Source organism: Hakea prostrata, chromosome 3 (genome assembly GCF_041222555.1).
Source record: "Hakea prostrata isolate BN-2017 chromosome 3, UWA_Hpros_2, whole genome shotgun sequence".
NCBI classification, from domain to species: domain Eukaryota; kingdom Viridiplantae; phylum Streptophyta; class Magnoliopsida; order Proteales; family Proteaceae; genus Hakea; species Hakea prostrata.
Window position 1 is genome coordinate 1,049,712 of NC_142602.1, and position 17,165 is coordinate 1,066,876.

Below are 17,165 nucleotides of genomic sequence, written 5' to 3' on the forward strand. Positions count from 1 at the left end.
TATTTTTAAGAACTACAATTTGAATGTCCAAAAATTATCTAGTGCAGACTGTGCAGTGTCTCTTTGTTTAATATCACTAAAGTAAGATGCAAAAAGGAAAGGAACATCTGGAGATACAATATAAACTCCTCCTGGTCTATTTTCTACTCAAAAGGCAGCACAAGTCCTCTCATCATCTTCTTCTTTTCCAAACTCCTTTGGACTTTAAAAGGAAACGGAAACTCTTTTGGAGGATTAAAATTATACTCAGAGACTTCTTTTCTAAAGGCTCATTAATTCAAGACTTTCTGTCATCTTGACCAAAAAGTCGTCTAGAAAATATTATCTTTTTTAAAAAAGAATAAACAATGTGACACTTGTTCCTAAACATAATTGGTTAACATACTACCTACTCCGCTGGTTGGCCGCTTGGATGAGCACCGCCGAGGATTTTAACTCGAAGAGAGGGGCATCACATTTAATTTGTCATAATCAACGTTCATAACACAAAGACAATCGTTGGAAGTTTAAAAAGAGTAATTGCATCCCAGAATGTCGGTACCAAGTAAAAGATGACGAAATTTATCAGGTCCAATTGCTTGTAAAAAATAGATCATCCATTTCCTTATAGATGTGTGATATGAGTCCCCAACATCACATCAAATAGTAAAAATTCATTTATAAGTCACATCAAAAAACTGATTGATATGATCTATAAATAGATTTTCACCATTTAATGTGATGTTGGAGCACATATCACACATTTACAAGGAAATGAATGGTCCATTTCTTACAAATGAACCTGATACATGACTACTACCACGTCTTCACTCCTCACAGAAAAACTAGTAACTTTATTTTTTATTTTTTTGGTAGGAGACGGGGGAACTAGTAGAGCTTCTCATTGTGCCACTAAATAAGGTTATATAAAGTATTTTTCCATAGTGTATATACTACAGCAGCCTCATTAGGCATGCAACAATCCAATTAACAACCCCCAGGGGAAAAAATGAGGGCTGTGAAGAGTCGTGCAACGGAAGACTCGTTAGAAAACATCAATTCATCTTCACAAGAAGGAAAATTGCATAGCAACAGGTGTGGATCCTCAAGCTATATATCATCAACTTATCTTTTCTTCAACCTCTCAACCCCAACTTTTTTGCTGTTTGAAGTTTGAGACGGGTCCACAACCCTAACACAATCATCAACAGCTCTGTGAGAGGAGGGTTCACCAACAGAAATCCCTGTCCAGTACTTTTTTATCCTCAAGGATATGAGAATGCTTGATAAAATCCCGAGTACAGGAAAGAGGTATGACAAGAACTGAGATTTCTGCGAGCTGGTTGCAGAAGCTACAGCAGCACCAGCAAGGCTGCCAATGGATGTATTCTGTAAAATCATAGGCAGGGAGCCAACAACTGTTGGGAGGAGGAAATCAATGAGAAATCCAACCCTTGTAGCAGCCAATGCGTAATTTATGACATAGGATGGAATGGGTGAGAAGCGAGCAAGGAGGACAAATTTCCATCCATCTTGTTCAACACCCCTAGATACAAGCTGAAAATATTTGCTTCGCTGCACCGAGTCCATTGCTGAACTTGAATGCCTGAAAACAAGTCTTAAGAAGATACATGCAGAAAACTTGAGTCAAAAAAAGAAAATAAATATTCTGGTTTTCACAGGTATCAACGAGAAGCCTAAGACTACAAAAACATAAAAACCAATGCATATGAAAGACAGCATCACTGCTTCCCGTAGAATATAGGTAGAAAATAGAAGAAACTCCTGCAATAGATATTAGGCAGCAAATTGAACACAATTGATTTCATAGCACAGCATCAAGAATGGGCTTGAAGGACCTCTGAGGAAACACTCCTTTGGGGGGCTGCTACTGGGACTCTAGAGAAGACACTTCCCCACCAGGAACCAAATCTAAGCAAAAGTCACATAAAACTAGTGTTTTCTCAACAGAAACACATGGTGAAAGCATCAGATGAGAACTCCACAGAAACACCCAAAAAACGAAAGAAAGAAGAAGAATAAGAAGAAAGAGAGAGACAGACACCCCAGAAAACCATTGAATTTTAAGAGAAACTGTCAATTCACTGCCGAACTCAAGCATTAAGGTCCAGGATCCCACAAGGACTTCCTAAGTACAAAGGAGTCCAAAGCAAAGAGTAAAAGAATCACAGACCACATCCAACCAATCAAACCTCAATAAAGAATCTGCAATGCCTCCTAAATAGCTGGCTGCTCCAGCAGCAGCCCACGTAATTTTCACTCCAAAAGCTATGCTATACTCATATCATCTTCATATATATATATATATATATATATATATATATATATATATATATATATATATATATATATATATATATATATATATATATATATATATATATATATATATATATATTGTAGGATGGCTGGTTTTTAATTTAACAATTACCATCACAACTAAAGAAGTGAAACCACTGCTGCATAACAAGGGCTCTAAGACCAAATAAAGGCAGGATCTAAAAAAGTATAGGGATTTAAAACTTGGAGGTTGGGCGAAAGCTGGGATAATGGAGGGTTATAATATGTCTGTCCAACTGGAAACATAGGCCATTGAAACAAGATTCTGAAAGCCAAGTACACACTATGCATCTGTAGGATTGTTGTAGAGATGGAAAATCATGTGTGAAACGAAATCAGGTTCTGCAACTATGATACAACCCCCAAATTGTAACAGATCTGATGATCAAAGCAAACCACTAGCTCCTCCCTCACCCACAAAAGAGCTGTCTCTGCCCCACCTTTTGAAGATTCCTATCCTTGCTACTGCTGAGTCTTCAACCATCACCAATGTTTTCCCAGGATTCCAATCCAAAGCAACAGCAGTGAGTGCCAAAAAGCTTGAATTTATGATGCTCCTTTGGATTACTAGCTCAGTGCATCTCTAGCAGTGCGATGTACAGAGGAATGAACAAACATCATGAACCCTCAAGAGTAAACAAATACAAATGAACCTCCACACCTACCTCTTCTGCGTAATTGTTTAGGCATCCCGATGCAGCTAAATTTGTGATCAAGATTGAAGCTGTTTAGTGAAAAAAGGAGTCTGGTTACTATTCACGCTACAGAATGTGAACAGTGTTTCAAGTGATTTTTAACAGATAATTGGGGATTCTCTCAGTTAATTCATGGGATAATTACGTAAACAGCTTTTTTAATTCGGCTACGATACTGAGGATTAGATTTAGACATTTGGTTTGTTTTAAATTGTTAAGAGTCCTAGTATAGTTGTTTTCTTATTGAACTATTGAAGTATGTCAACTTGGTTATTTAAACACTTGTTATCAGCCTGTTGGGGAAGAGAAGGGGGGGGGGAGGAAGGAAAAGATGAATTCAAGCTTTTTGTGTGCACGTGTTGCCCCCCCCCCCCCTTTTTTCTTTTCTCTTTTTCTTGTTCTTTTGACTCTCCCTCTTCCCCTACTACTTCAAGTCTGATTCTTTTGAAGTTTCCCCTTATTCCCCATATCTTCTTTATCCTTCTTTCTTCTCTATTATAATCCCATTAATTGGTAGCAGAGGCCAAACCTAGGTAACTCTCTCTATCAATGGAATTCTTCACTTTCTCACCTGCTCTCAATCTGTCTTCCTTCGTAATTCTTCTTCTTTATATAACCAACCTATCCTGCTAATTCTTCTTCTTTCTGTGATCTGTCTTCCCTGCTATTTCTTCTTTCTATGATCTTCCTCCCCATCTTGTCTTTCATTCTATTCTTCACCTATTCATTATACTGTTATTGATAACACCATTAGCAAACCTTACCTCTCTTCATTCCCACACCCCCCAAAAGAAAAAAGGGATTCTTTCTCAAACCTTACCTAGTCATCTGTTATTGATATTATATGGAAAATGTTTATCTCAAGAAGAAATATATATATATATATATATCTGATTCTCTCTCTCCCAGCACACTTTGTTCTCTTCTCATGGTAAGTTCTTTTCATTCATTCAATAATCAATAATTTTCATTAATTCCAAAGTGAACGTACAAAACCTTTCTAAGGGGGGGAAAAAGATGACTCAAACCCTACATTTGAAATCCCAAAAGAACCCTAGATGACTCACTACTAATGCCAGTGTCAAAACTGGACCCCTAAAAAATATACTTAAGTGAAAATAATACATGGTTTCAGATCTCGATCTCGACCCAAATCTCAGCCAGCCAAAAAAACTGAGATCTCGTGAGATCTTGGCCAAGATCTAGTAATTTTTCCAAGCTCACTTTGAGTGTACTCAAGGACCCATTTCAATGGGCTTTAGGGCTCAGGATAGGTTGGCATTTAAAATTTAGCCCTATTTTAGGCTGATGATGTCACGGTATTTATTTCACTCAAGATAGGGTCTCTCTACCAGGTGTTCTGCTCATGGTTTCGGGGGGTATAACCAAGACCCATGTAACAAGCTACACCAAGTAAGAAGTGTAGAAAAAATAGTTCAAAAGGACCACCACTATATAACCATTCATCAATGGACGCCGCTTCCCATAACAGGTAAAAGTACAATCCTATCCCTATGCTATGTTCCTGTCTTGAGGCAAGTCTGCTACCTTCGCCTCGTTGTCTGCCTTTACTTAGTCTTTCTTTCCTTGACAAGAGAACTGAAATCCTTCCCATCATCGGAAAGATCACAAACAATTAATCCACTGAGGGACTTTCACGAGAAGGCTGTTTTCTTAGCGTTTAATGACATGTTTATGAGCCGGTTGTCAAATACTATACAAAAAGTCCTCTCCATTGCTCTAGGCCAAGGCTGGCAAATCCAACAACTTCATGTTAATAACACCTTTCACTTACGACATTCATGAAAATAGATGAGGTGCGCGCGCCTTACTCAAATAGCAAGAATAACAAGACTCTACGGCACGGAGCCCAAGTGCTTGCCCCAACCTAATAAAGGGCACATGGAGGGTGATCTACGATCACAAACAGTGCAAACAAAGGGTGGTTTACGATCAGCGGCTTTCGCGCTAGTCGCTCAAGCGAAGAAAATGGAAGAGTTCTATATTCCACCTCCATTTACTAATAAGTGGCGCAGGGTGCAAAGCTATATATTGAGCAGCTAGCGCACTCATGGAGTTGATTCTTGGGTAATCCTGGTGCCTACTAAAATAAGGGGGAGGTGATGGTGTTTTCAGAAAGCATGAAAGCAAGGCTATGGCAGCCTTTTCCCATTATAATGGTTTATGAACAATAACAATAGCTGAGGTGAGAGCACTAAAAACGGTATTAGAATTTAAGGAGCTGCATCTTATAAACACAGTGGTGGCCTTAGATTTGTGAGTGAACAAGTGTATATATGAGTTCCAACTCAACCCATCTTTAAAACCGAAATGCTTAAGGAAAGGAAACCTGCAAACTTATAAAACATAAAATACACAACTAGTTTTATTTCTTACAAACAATATATTTTGATTAAATCAGTTTTATTTCATACAAACTATATATTTTAATTAAAAAATAAATGAATAACAAAAAAAAAAATTGTTTCCATAAAAGTGTAAATTAGGCAAAGATGTTAAGCATACATTTAATCCACGTCGAAACACCTAACCTATGTACATAATTTGTGAAAAAGAAAATTAAATTTGGGAAGAACACTCACCTTGCTTGAAGAATGGCTTCAAAATTACTAGATCCTTATTGATTAAAAGTTGCAAATAAGCTAAATGGAGTGTTGATACAGCTTCGGGGAGATCCAAGCACTTGTCCGGCAAAAGATCAGGCCAAAAAATGAAAAACCGCAAGGCAGTAGAAGTCAAGTTAAGGGGAGGTCGAGACAATTGAGTCGAGTTGAGAGAACAAGATTCAATATTTAAAAGAGGTGGTTAGACTGAAATCTCAGTCGAAGCAAGATCTCGATCAAGATCGCACCACATCTCAACTCGAGCACTCATGAAACCTTGAACCATGCTCTTGGCGCTAGGTCTCTCACCCACAGTTATCTAAGCTTCTGAACAGGAAACTTTCTCCCAAAATCGAGTACATCAAGTTAGCAACATGCCTCTCAATTTTGTCCACCAATTCTTGTCAATTTCTTATCAAAGTGCTGCATATTTAATGACTTCTGCTAGGTTACAGAAATAGAAAGTGGGAGATGGTAACTATTAAGAACTGAAAACTAGTGCCAGCAGCAACATATTGAAAATAAAAAACTAACTAGAAGTCTAGAATTAGACACTACTAAGACTTCATATTCAACCATATGCATGAAGAAGAAAAATAGAAACTAAAAACTTTTGTTACTAAGTGACCACCATGAATTGACGGGTCAAATACCAGCATCCTTGTCAGAATCATGGAGCTGCCACTTGTGTCTTCTAGAAGGCAAGTTGGGCTGGCTCCATGACTAGACCTGATCCAATGCTGGCACTAATGTAACCCAGGGTCTGGGTTAGATTTCCAGGATCTTCTTAGGTAGGAACCAGCCTAATTAGAGCCTGAATGGTAGTAGAATTAGGGGTTTCAGGATCTGGAATCTTTCAACTAAGTGCAGGAACTTCCGATTTCTGTTGGTTCCCCATTTACAGCCAAAACTAAGAACCAAATGGGGTGGGAGGGGTTCCTACAGGTCTGAAACAGCAAGGAGAGGGATTACGAGGGCTTGAGGGGTGAGGGGATGGGGCTACTGTAATGCACAGAAGCTGGGGAGGGGCTGAAGTAGGTGCAAAATGACTTAGGGGAGGTGGAAAAGGAGTGGAATTAGGGCTGCAACAAGGACAGGCTGAGCCGGCCTTTTTCAAACCCAATACCACCCTAAATGCTTATAGGTAAGCCCACTCCCGCTTTAACCGTAATTTAGGGCCTAAAATCCTTGTCCCTGACCCTAAGCTCTAACGAGTCAAACCCATCCCTATCCCGCGCTGATTGTCCCTGATTGGGCCAGGACAAAACGGGTTTGCCCTATCCACATCCTTGATTGGCCGCATCGCTATACTTGATTGGCCCTGATCTTCACCCCAAACTAGCACTCTAATATAAGAATTATCTTCACTAACTCAAAAATGAGATGCCAAATCAAACAATGACACTTCCAAAATCCATACTCTTATTAACTTTAAAATAAAAATCAAAGGAAAAAAAACTTCCAAATTGTTATTATTATATTTAAAATTATAGTAATTTTATTAGATGTACAATAGAAAAATAGAAAAGAAAAAAAGAAAGAAACAACATAACTTCAAGCTTTTCTATATCCTTGATAAATTTGATGTAAACACTATTTTAATTATATGAACAATCAAAACAAAAATTCTTCTAATTTAACCGCATTGTTCAAAAAATCTTTTAATTTAACATGCGGTTAAATTTGAGAGTTATCTATCTAATCTAATATAATTTTTAAAAAAATTAAAATTTTAAAATAAATAAATAAAGAAGAATATCTCCCATAAACTAAGAATAAAATGCAAATATAATACAACTCAAACTCCATATTTTTTTTCTTCTCCATAAAACAATTTATAATCATATTGTTGCCTAGACCACAAAAATGAAGGCCAAAATTAAGGTCATGATTGGGGCCAAAATCAAGGCCGAGCCAAGCCGGACAAACAGTAATCCCAATCCCGCCCTTGGTCGTAATTCAAGGTCAACATTTTAGTACTGATCTGCCCATCAAGACCAAAATCTTGAGCCCAGGCCCTACTCAAGCTCAGGGTAGGATAGGGTGGGTCAGGGCCATAAGGGCGAGACTTGCACCCCTAGGTGGAAACACTTCTACACCCATAGAACAAAATTCCATCGAAACTTGCAAAATTTCCACCGAAATTTCATTTTGGGAACCTCAAAACGAAAAACTAGGGGACCAAAAAAAATCCCAAGTTTCGATCGAAACCTCGAAAACTGGTTCAACCGAGCTAGACCAGCTGGTTCATGAGGGGAAAATTCCCAAATTTCGTGGGAAACATGGATAATTTTGTGGAAACTTGGAAAACTTCGTGGAAACCTGGGAAATTTCATGGAAACCTAGGACTTTTTCCTGCAAATTTTGTAGCTTTCCCATATTTTCAATTTTTTTGTTTCTTTCATTTTTTTCCCAAATACCCCCTCCATTAGGGCTTCCCTATCCAAATTGTGTATTCCCTCAAACTAGTTATCTTAGGCATGTTGATGACCAGACTTATAAAATTATAGTTATCAATTACCTTGACAACCATAGGCATAAAATGTCATGGAATGTCTATGTTCATTGGTTGGAGGAGAGGATGTTACATGCATAGTACTACTCCGCGCATAGGATGGATCTACCAAGGCACTCCTCTTGGCACTGAGTTGTACCTTCCTTTTATTATCAGTTATTTTGTATTTGATGTTTTAAAGTTAAAATTTATATATTGAATGTTATGTACTTAAGTAGTTAAGTTTATAGTGTACTTCTCGGACAACTCTACATTGATGTTATGTACATTAAATGACATCTATATTGATTTTTTTAGCAAAATACAGCCAATATGTTCTTTATACTCTAATTAGCTTAAATGCATAATCTCACCCTAAAATACTCCCTAAAACCTGTCGAAACTTGCACAAAAAAGTCCTAAGTTCCCTCAAAATTTCCCAATTTCCCACCTAGGTTTCTCATTTTCACCTAGTTGAAACTTGAGTTTCCCACGAATTTTTTTTCTATGTCTGCACCTACTAGTGAATTGTAACAACTTGTTGGATTGTGCTTGAATGCTTGAAGAAGAAGAAGAAAAAGAAAGCTTAAATTGCAAAAAACTATCTCAAACCAAGTTGCAGGTCACCCATCTCAAGATCCCACGACTTCCTCTCAAGTCCATTCTACAAATCATGACTTTATTCATCAAATCAATTTGAAAATTACAACCCTCATCTAGGCTATTTTTAGCCTTCAAAACCCAAACTGACTCAATTAAGGATTCCCTAACTAATAGGGATCCGACTACCTCATAACTTGGACTTTAAGTTAATAAATACTTACTAAATAAGGAATCCATTAATAATTTTAGAATTAAACTAACTCTAAGAGATAAAGCACCCTTAAGATAAGGACCCTTATCCCAACCCAACTAATAACCATATCATAACCAACCAACTAATTGAGTGACTTCATCTAAAGTTCTTAAATAACTCACAATTGACTAACCAAGAAATAAATAAGGATCTCTGCAGATTAAAACGAGACCCATATTCAGCCCTAAAAGGGAGCTAGAAATGACCAAAATACCCCCTGGGGTAGTTTGGCCAGCTATAGGCAGCTTCTTGGGTCTGGATTTTTTGCCCAATTTTCAACCCAGGTTACATCAGTTCTTCCCTTCTTGAAAACATTCATCTCCTGACAAATGTGCTTCTCATGTGCTTCAGGGTCAACCCTCTGGAGGGCTTGCATGTGGACTTGTCCTCTCATCTTGTAGTGGGGAGGAAGTAGTAGATGTGTGGCCGCTTGCACCTTTTCTTGACAAAACCTTGGTTAAATTGGACTGGCAGCAATATAATCCTCAATTCAGGGGCCAGAGTGTTAGAAGCCCTAGGAGGAAGGATGGAGTTGATAACCATGTGATGGAAATCCCTAGACTTTTAGGGTTTGCCCAGGAAATTCCATCAAAGACAAAAGGTTTTTAGGGTTGCCAACAGCAACCTAAGCCTGCTGAATATGAAAGTCGGATCTAAATTCTATTGGATTTCGAAATTCAGATTTGAAATTTGAAATTCTAGGGCAAATTAGGGTTTCAGTTACGGTTGGGAGAGGGGTTAGGCTTGCTGTCTTGCAGTTCAGACTTGAGAATGCTACTGATCTGCAATTCAAAAGCTGTTTCAGAGAAGGAGGGACTGAGTTATAGGTGTTTTAGGGTTTTCTGAAATTTTGCAAAATTCTGCAAATTCACTTGAAGAAGATGGAAGTGCAAGAATTTTTTAAATAAAAAAATTGGGCTGCTTTGGGGAAACTAATGACAAGAATGCAACCTAGTACTAAGGGTGACTAAAAGGGAAGGGAAAGAGGGTTTAATGGGGCTGGGGTTTAGATTCTGCAGGTGGAGGTCTTCTAGGACAGCCGCAGGGGAACTTGCAGGTGTTACGGGGAGATAGGGGAAGGGAAGTCGTGGGGGACAGGGGAAGGTCTATGATAGTCGTGAAGGTTGGGGAATGTGTTGTGAAGACACAGCAGCAAGGGGGGAAGGGTATCTACGATGCACAAAAAGGGGCAGGGGTGAGAGAGGCTGTGGACAAGAGAGAGGGCTGGGAATAGGGTGGGAGTGCTTATCTTACTTGAAGGCTTGAAGATGTCTTGAAGGCTTTGACGAAGGCTTGAAGTTGCTGAATTGTTGAAGAAGATGAGAAATCTTAAACAAAAGCACTCAACCAAGGCCTACCCAATAAGGAGACCCTGGCCCTCAACTCAGTCAATTCAATTAATCATCAAAACTGAAAATAACAATGCATGAAGAGGCTATTTCTAGCCTAAAATAACATAATCTGACTCCAATTGAGATATCCTTACTGATAGGATCCCATTACATATTGGATTGGACTCTTATCCAAAATTACTAACATAAAAGATAAGATTTCTAAACTAATAAATAAGACTCCTTCAAAAACAACTTTAACTCAAAGTAGAATACTCCAAACAAATTCAAATCTGACTCAAATTGACGCAACGAAATTCTGTAAAATTCCTAAATGAATTTCAAAGGTAAATTATGGGCTAAAATGCTCAAAATACCCTTCATTAAGGGTTTGGCCACCTCGTGGAGGTTTCTTGGAGCCATCTTGGGGGGCCCGCTTGTGCATTCGACCAAGGGGCCTTTGTGTTCACATCACCATGCCTTTTGGGGTCTTCCTATGTCACCACCTTTATCATGATTGGAGCTTTCTTCCGTAGAATGTTTATAGTATCTTCTCCCAAAAAGAATTTGAGGCCAATTTTGCATGGGATTGGTCCTGGTACGGTCCAGACGTCTCTGGGCGGTAGTACTCTACCCTTGATGCTAAGGGCATAGGGAACCACTGGTGTAGTGGGTACCTCATCGATGGGATATTCCACTCCTATGGTAGTCTTGCCAATCTCTTCTAGCACCTTCGCGGGAGGAAGCTTCTAGATTGGTGGAGAGGGTTCACCATCTATTTGTGGAGCCTTGGCATTGGAGCTGTGGTGGTGTCTTGGTTGTTCTTTTGACTAGGGCTACAACTCAGCCGGGTTGGGCTGGGCTTGGCTGGGCTTTTGCAATCCCAAACCCAGCCTTATGTATTCTAATCTGAGCTCATTCCCACCCTAACCCTAATTCAAGGCCAAGGATTAGTGTCCCTAGCCCTAAGCCCTACAAGGCCAAGCCAAGCCCATTCCCACCCTGATTGGCCCTAATTGGGCCGGGTCGGGAATCATGGTTATCAAAGTGTCCGCCTAAGCGCGCCTAACCGGCCGCCTAGGTGGCAAAGCGGTTTTTGAACCGCTTAAATTGTTGCCGCTTAACTAACGGGCTGATTTCTTGCCGCTTTTTTGCTTAGGCACTACTGTTTTGCCGTCTTTTGTGCCATATTGCCACCTAGATGCTAAAGTAACCATTTTTTTGACATTTTATAATTTGTGCATACTATTTTTTCTTTTTTTAATCATAATTTATTCTAAAATGCCGTATATAAATTTAAATATGTGAGCCATTTCGGAATCGAAGCCCAATTTGCAAATGAACTCCGAGGCCCAAAGTGCCTATCGGCAACAAAATGTGAGGCATGAGCCATATTCAACATTGATAATCAATGAATCATTAAATAAACAATGACTTGAAAATCGGAATAATGATATCTATTAATTTATCATGTCGGCACTGTTTGGTTAAAAAAAAGGAAAAATGGATCCATTAATTATGATTACTGATCTATGCACAAGAGTACAAGACACTTATTTGGCCTCACACTATCATAGAGGTAAGTAAGAATGTAAAATTACTACTTTCATTTTCATTTTTCACATTGATTACTGATGTAGTACATACTATATAATTATTGTTATGAATCTTATGATGCTTGATGAGATGAAGTTATGTTTTTAATCTTTTTTTGGATAATTTTTCATAATTGTGATTCTTGAATGTTTTTTTTTATTTTATTTTTATGAATGTGATTGTTGAATGTTTGTTTAGTACTTTAGTTTATTATAAAAAGTATTTGTATTAAAAAGTAGTTATATTAAAAATATTGACTAAACCGCTTTGGTCGCTTTATTGCCGCCTAAGCGCCGCTTAATCGCCTAACCGCCAAGACGGAGCCCCAATCGCTTTGGTCGCTTTGCCGCTTTAATAACCTTGGTCTGGATGGGTTGATCCTGGTTGGCCCTGTCCCTAGCCCTGATTGGCCCTATCCTTGGTCCTAAAATATCAAAAATAAATTCATACAAAAATAAAATACATAAAGGAATTGATGATTCAAGCTCCTACAAAATGATAAAATAGTCAATAAATTAATATTGTTGCTTTAAACATAAATAAATTCACACTCCATAATTCAATATTGGGCTCTAAAAGTCTCCCATTGCTTTGGTGATGGAAATTGAAAACCCTACACAAAGTTTTAAATTTTCAATCAACAATAAATTAAAAGAAATCACCAAAAGGTGTTGGTGTCACCACTAAAATGAAGAAAAGTTTTATTGCATCCTTACTATAGTCCTTACCTTCAAATGAAAAATAGGAAACCATGCAATATCATGCTTCAATTCAAACTTGTAACTACCCATCTGAAAGGCATAACCAATAGTTTTTAGGATTTTGAGAGTCACAACAACAATCACCTCACCCAAAAATCCCAACAACGATGGTCCTCCTACTGATGCATATGGCCCTTGACATGCCTCCATCATATTTCAACAGAAAACAAATGCATGATATTTCTTTGTTCAACAGGCACATAGAATCTCAAACGGTTAGATGACCATAAAAGAATACACAAGGGCTTTGGCATGAATGATGGAGGATGATTTACCACAAAAAGAATGACAAGAAGATGGACTATCTCCAATCATAGAACACCAATTAATCAAGATTTTTGGTCAACAACTTCTAATGGTAAGTGAAAAAAGTGATTCCTAAGGATCATATTTTTTTAAGTTGACACGTGTCAAGCATCCACACATGTGGATTGGAATTAATTCCTCTCCATGTGGGTGGAGGATCCAAACTCAAATCAAGGCCATGATCAAGGCCAAAATCAGGACCAAAATCAGGGTCTAGGTCAAGGCCAAAAATCAAGGACGGGTCAGGACTGGCCGAGCAGGCCAAAGAGTAATCCTAGGCCCGCCCTTGGCCCTAGTTCAGGGCCAGAATATTTTGGCCCTTAACTAGAATATTTTGGCCCTTAACTACCCTTAGGGCCAAAATCTTTAGCCCAACCCGTATTCGAGCTCAGGGGTGGGTCAAGGCCGCCAAGGCCAAACATGCACCCTACTTTTGACTGGATCCTTCCGACTCGGGATCCACTAAGTGTTATGTTTGGGTATTGGAGTCCTTCTGAGCTGGTTTGCTTCTTCCTAATCTCTACTAGTAGGTCCAAGGGTAAGAGTACAATTCTCAAGCCTTTTTCCGTGAACTTACACTTGTTTTCTCTCCCCATGATAGTTACATTCTTATCATACAACCAAGGTCCCCCTAAAATAATGTCCGACACTCCCATGGGTACTACACACCATATCTCCTCTAAGTAAAAATGGAGCCTAATGGGAACTAGGCACCTATGAGTGGCTTCTAATTCTTCACTGTTTACAAGGGAGACTCTATGAGTTTGGGGGTGCCTCTTTAAAAATCAGCCCTCTTCACAAAATCTTCAAACACCACATTGAAGCTAGTACCAAAGCTTTGTGCTCACATGATTGGACTTAGTGTCGAAGGGGCGACTACTCCTCCAGTCTTCTTCTTCTTGCTCTGCTGAAAAGACCTTTAAGTTGACACTGATGGAGGGGCCGCCATAGGGGTCTTCGAATTTATTTTCTTCCTTGCAGCAATACATTGAATCGCCCATAGTTCTGACTACTGCTGGTTCATGCAGCTCTGACACCAATAATGTAACCAAGGATCTAGGTTAGATTTCCAGGATCTTCTTAGGTATGAACCAACACTAATTAGAGCCTGAATGGTGGTAGAATTTTGGGGTTTCAGGATCTGGAGCCTTTCAACTAAGTGCAGGAACTTCTGATTTATGTTCTAGTTCCCTATTTACTGCCAAAACTGAGAACCAAATGGGGTGGGACGGGTTCCTACAGGTCTGAAATAGCAAAAGGAGGGGTTACTAGGGCTTGCAGGGTAGGGGATGGTGCTACTGTAATGCACAGGGGGCTGGGGCAGGAGTGCGATGACTTAGGGAAGGTGGATAAGGGGTAGAAACACTTCTATACCTACTTGTAAACTGTAACAGCTTGCTGGACGTGCTTGAATGCTTGAAGGAGAAGAAGAAGAAAGCTTAAATTGCAGAAAACTATCTCAAACCCAGCCGCAGGTCACCCATCTCGGGATCCCATGACTTCTCTCAAGTCCATTCTTCAAATCATAACTTTATTCATCAAATCAATCTAAAAATTACAATTATTGACTAGGCTATTTATAGTCTTCAAAACTCAAATTGACTCAACTAAGGATTCCCTAACTAATAAGGATCCAACTACCTCATAACTTGGACTTTAAGTTAACAAATACTACTAAATAAGGACTCAATTACTAATTTCAGAATAAAACTAACTCTAAGAGATAAAGCCCCTTAAGATTAGGACCCTTATCCCAACCAACTAATAACCTTATCATAACCAACCAACCGACTGACTGACTTCATCTAAAACTCTTAAATAACTCACAATAGATTGACCAAAATAAAATAAAAAATAAAAGTGAGTCCCTGGCTCTGGGATTATGGGGATTAATACCCCTGGGGTAGTTCGGCAGCTTCTTGGGTCTAGACTTTTGGGCCAATTTTTGGGGGTCCAGCCCAAGTTACATCAGGCCTAGTAACTCATCAGATAGGGCCATGACACTGTTAACGCGAACAGTGTTTTGGTCTTTTCTGCTTTATGTTTTGAACTATGTAAGTATAATATCAGTTAGGGTTTAGTTTCTCAATGATTTCTGTATATTCCGGCCGGTACTATGTATAAAGGGTTTAGTTTCTTTCAGATTTTTGTATATTCTGGCAAAATACCAAGTAGGGTTCTTCTGTTTCTAACAGATCCACAGCACATCGAGCCTGCTTTATTTTCTCGTACCCCTGTAAATCCTAGTCTGTTAGACAGTTATCCTACAATGTTTTATGTGCAGTTCAGCCCTGGAACTTCAAAACCTAGATATCTAGAGTTAGTTGCTACCAAATGTAAACATTTACATAGAAATCCCAACCACACGATGATATTGATGAACACGGTAACAGAAGATTCAGACTATGTCACAATTTTGAGAAAAAATTACGGCATTATACCCTTCAAGAATAATGAAGTCCCTAATAGCATGTATAAATAGCAACATTGAATAAGAATGAAAACGAGAAAAGATAGAACATAATAGCAGCTGGGGGGATCTTAAGAATTGCCAAGAAGGAATATTGACCAAAACAAAACCTAGGGAAACTTGCAAAGGCTAAAACTTCCAATGCAAGTTTTTTATATTCCATAAATCCTTTTTTCAAAAAGTTATTATTGTTTCGAAGAAAAAGAATGTAATGCAATAAGTAGACTTCCGAATAGCTGAACTCGCTAATTTAGGGGTTCTATATTTACCAGAACTCTTTTCAGAGTAACTACTAGCTAGGACCAACTCTTTGATGAACAAAATGTGCTCCAATCCCTAAGGTTTATATTGATTAAACCCTACACGGATGTTCAATTCCCAAAGCTCAAAACCCCGATTGATACTTAAGCCCATAGACACTTGAAATAAAGCTGAATCCCATTACGTGAACTACGTCATTTCTAATAAAGCCCAAATCCTAATAGAGTTACCATAGAACTTGGGCAATTTTAGTGCAATACTCTTGAGGGCCTAACACAGCGAATCACACAACCCAGAGCAGAGCATTTGCCAGTGATAAAAGAGCAAAATCCTGGCTTTCAATGAGAGAAGAGATATGCATCTCCAACAAGGGAAAATTATCCAGAGTAGGCCTAAGGGTCACAAAGTTTGAGACACTTAAGAAGGCTCACATAGGGAAAAAGAACGAGTGCGCTCAAGATGGTTCTGATACCGTTAACGAAATCAAAGGTTGTAGAAGACACCAGTTATATAATATTATTCTGTGATAATTCAACTATAAATATATACGGGTATATATAGAAGGAAGAAGGACTAGTAAATACTGAGGTTGGAACTACCACAGGACCTATACAACTTCTCAGACTTGTTTTTTGAAAAAATAAAAAAATAATAATAACATAAAATAAAATAAGGAAGAAGAAGAAGAGGAAAAGAAAAGAAAATCAAGTAACTTTAACAGTTTTCTCCCAACCGGAAGGGATCCTTAACGGTCATAACCCTCTATCGTCTTGAACTGTAGCATAACCACAGCCAGAAGAAGCAGAAACACGTCCAGAAAAAAAATTTGCCATCCGGTACCCCACACCCAATTTATCAATCCACGAAGGGGAAACAACAGAAGGGATTGATTTCTTTCACAAGGAACACAAGGTGCATCTAGAGTTTAAAAATACCAACTGCAAATTCGAAAGAACAACAGAATGCAAAATGGAAGTCGGAGATGTCACCTGCCAATCCAGAAGGATAAAGAAGCTCCAAGGACCTTAGCAGCGAAAACGCAGATAACAGCAGGAAAGAAACCGAAAAGCAGAGAAGCACCGGCTTCAAAGAAAACAGCGTAGGGCAAACAGAGAGCAAGTGTAACTGTGTGAGCAAGAACATAAAGAGGAATAGCCCAAAATCCCAATCGTACCGACAAATCACGGAAGAATTGCAGAGCTGCGTCCTTGTCCCATCCATACTGCTGGCTCAACGATCTCAAAATCCCCAACGACGCGACAATGACAGCGACGATCAACAATCGCCCTACTCTCCCCATCCTCCCTTTCGGTTTCGGTCCACCTATGATTTTACCGTTCCAACACCTGCAACGTGCATAGGAGGGTAGTATTGTCAACGCGATAACGCAATTTGTACCTACTGTAGATAGAACAGGGATTAGGCTCATAG

The 17,165-nt window shown here is 38.9% G+C and overlaps 1 protein-coding gene across 1 annotated transcript; it reads right to left on the reverse strand.

Moving 5' to 3' along the window:
• Window positions 1-397: 397 nt before the first annotated feature.
• On the reverse strand, window positions 398-17,165 carry LOC149019832 (SNARE associated Golgi protein family). Its single transcript, XM_089147809.1, has 2 exons — window positions 16,724-17,165; window positions 398-1,597 (listed from the first exon to the last, which is right to left on the reverse strand). Exons 1-2 carry the CDS (start codon window positions 17,161-17,163, stop codon window positions 1,105-1,107), a joined length of 933 nt encoding a protein of 310 aa, XP_089003935.1. The 5' UTR covers window positions 17,164-17,165; the 3' UTR covers window positions 398-1,104.

Coding starts and splice junctions, on each gene's coding strand:
- LOC149019832 (XM_089147809.1), bottom strand. CDS start 17,163: ATGAGCCTAATCCCTGTTCTATCTACAGTAGGTACAAATTGCGTTATC. Junction 1,598..16,723: donor TTATCCTTCTGGATTGGCAG/GTGACATCTCCG, acceptor TATCTTCTTAAG/ACTTGTTTTCAGGCATTCAA.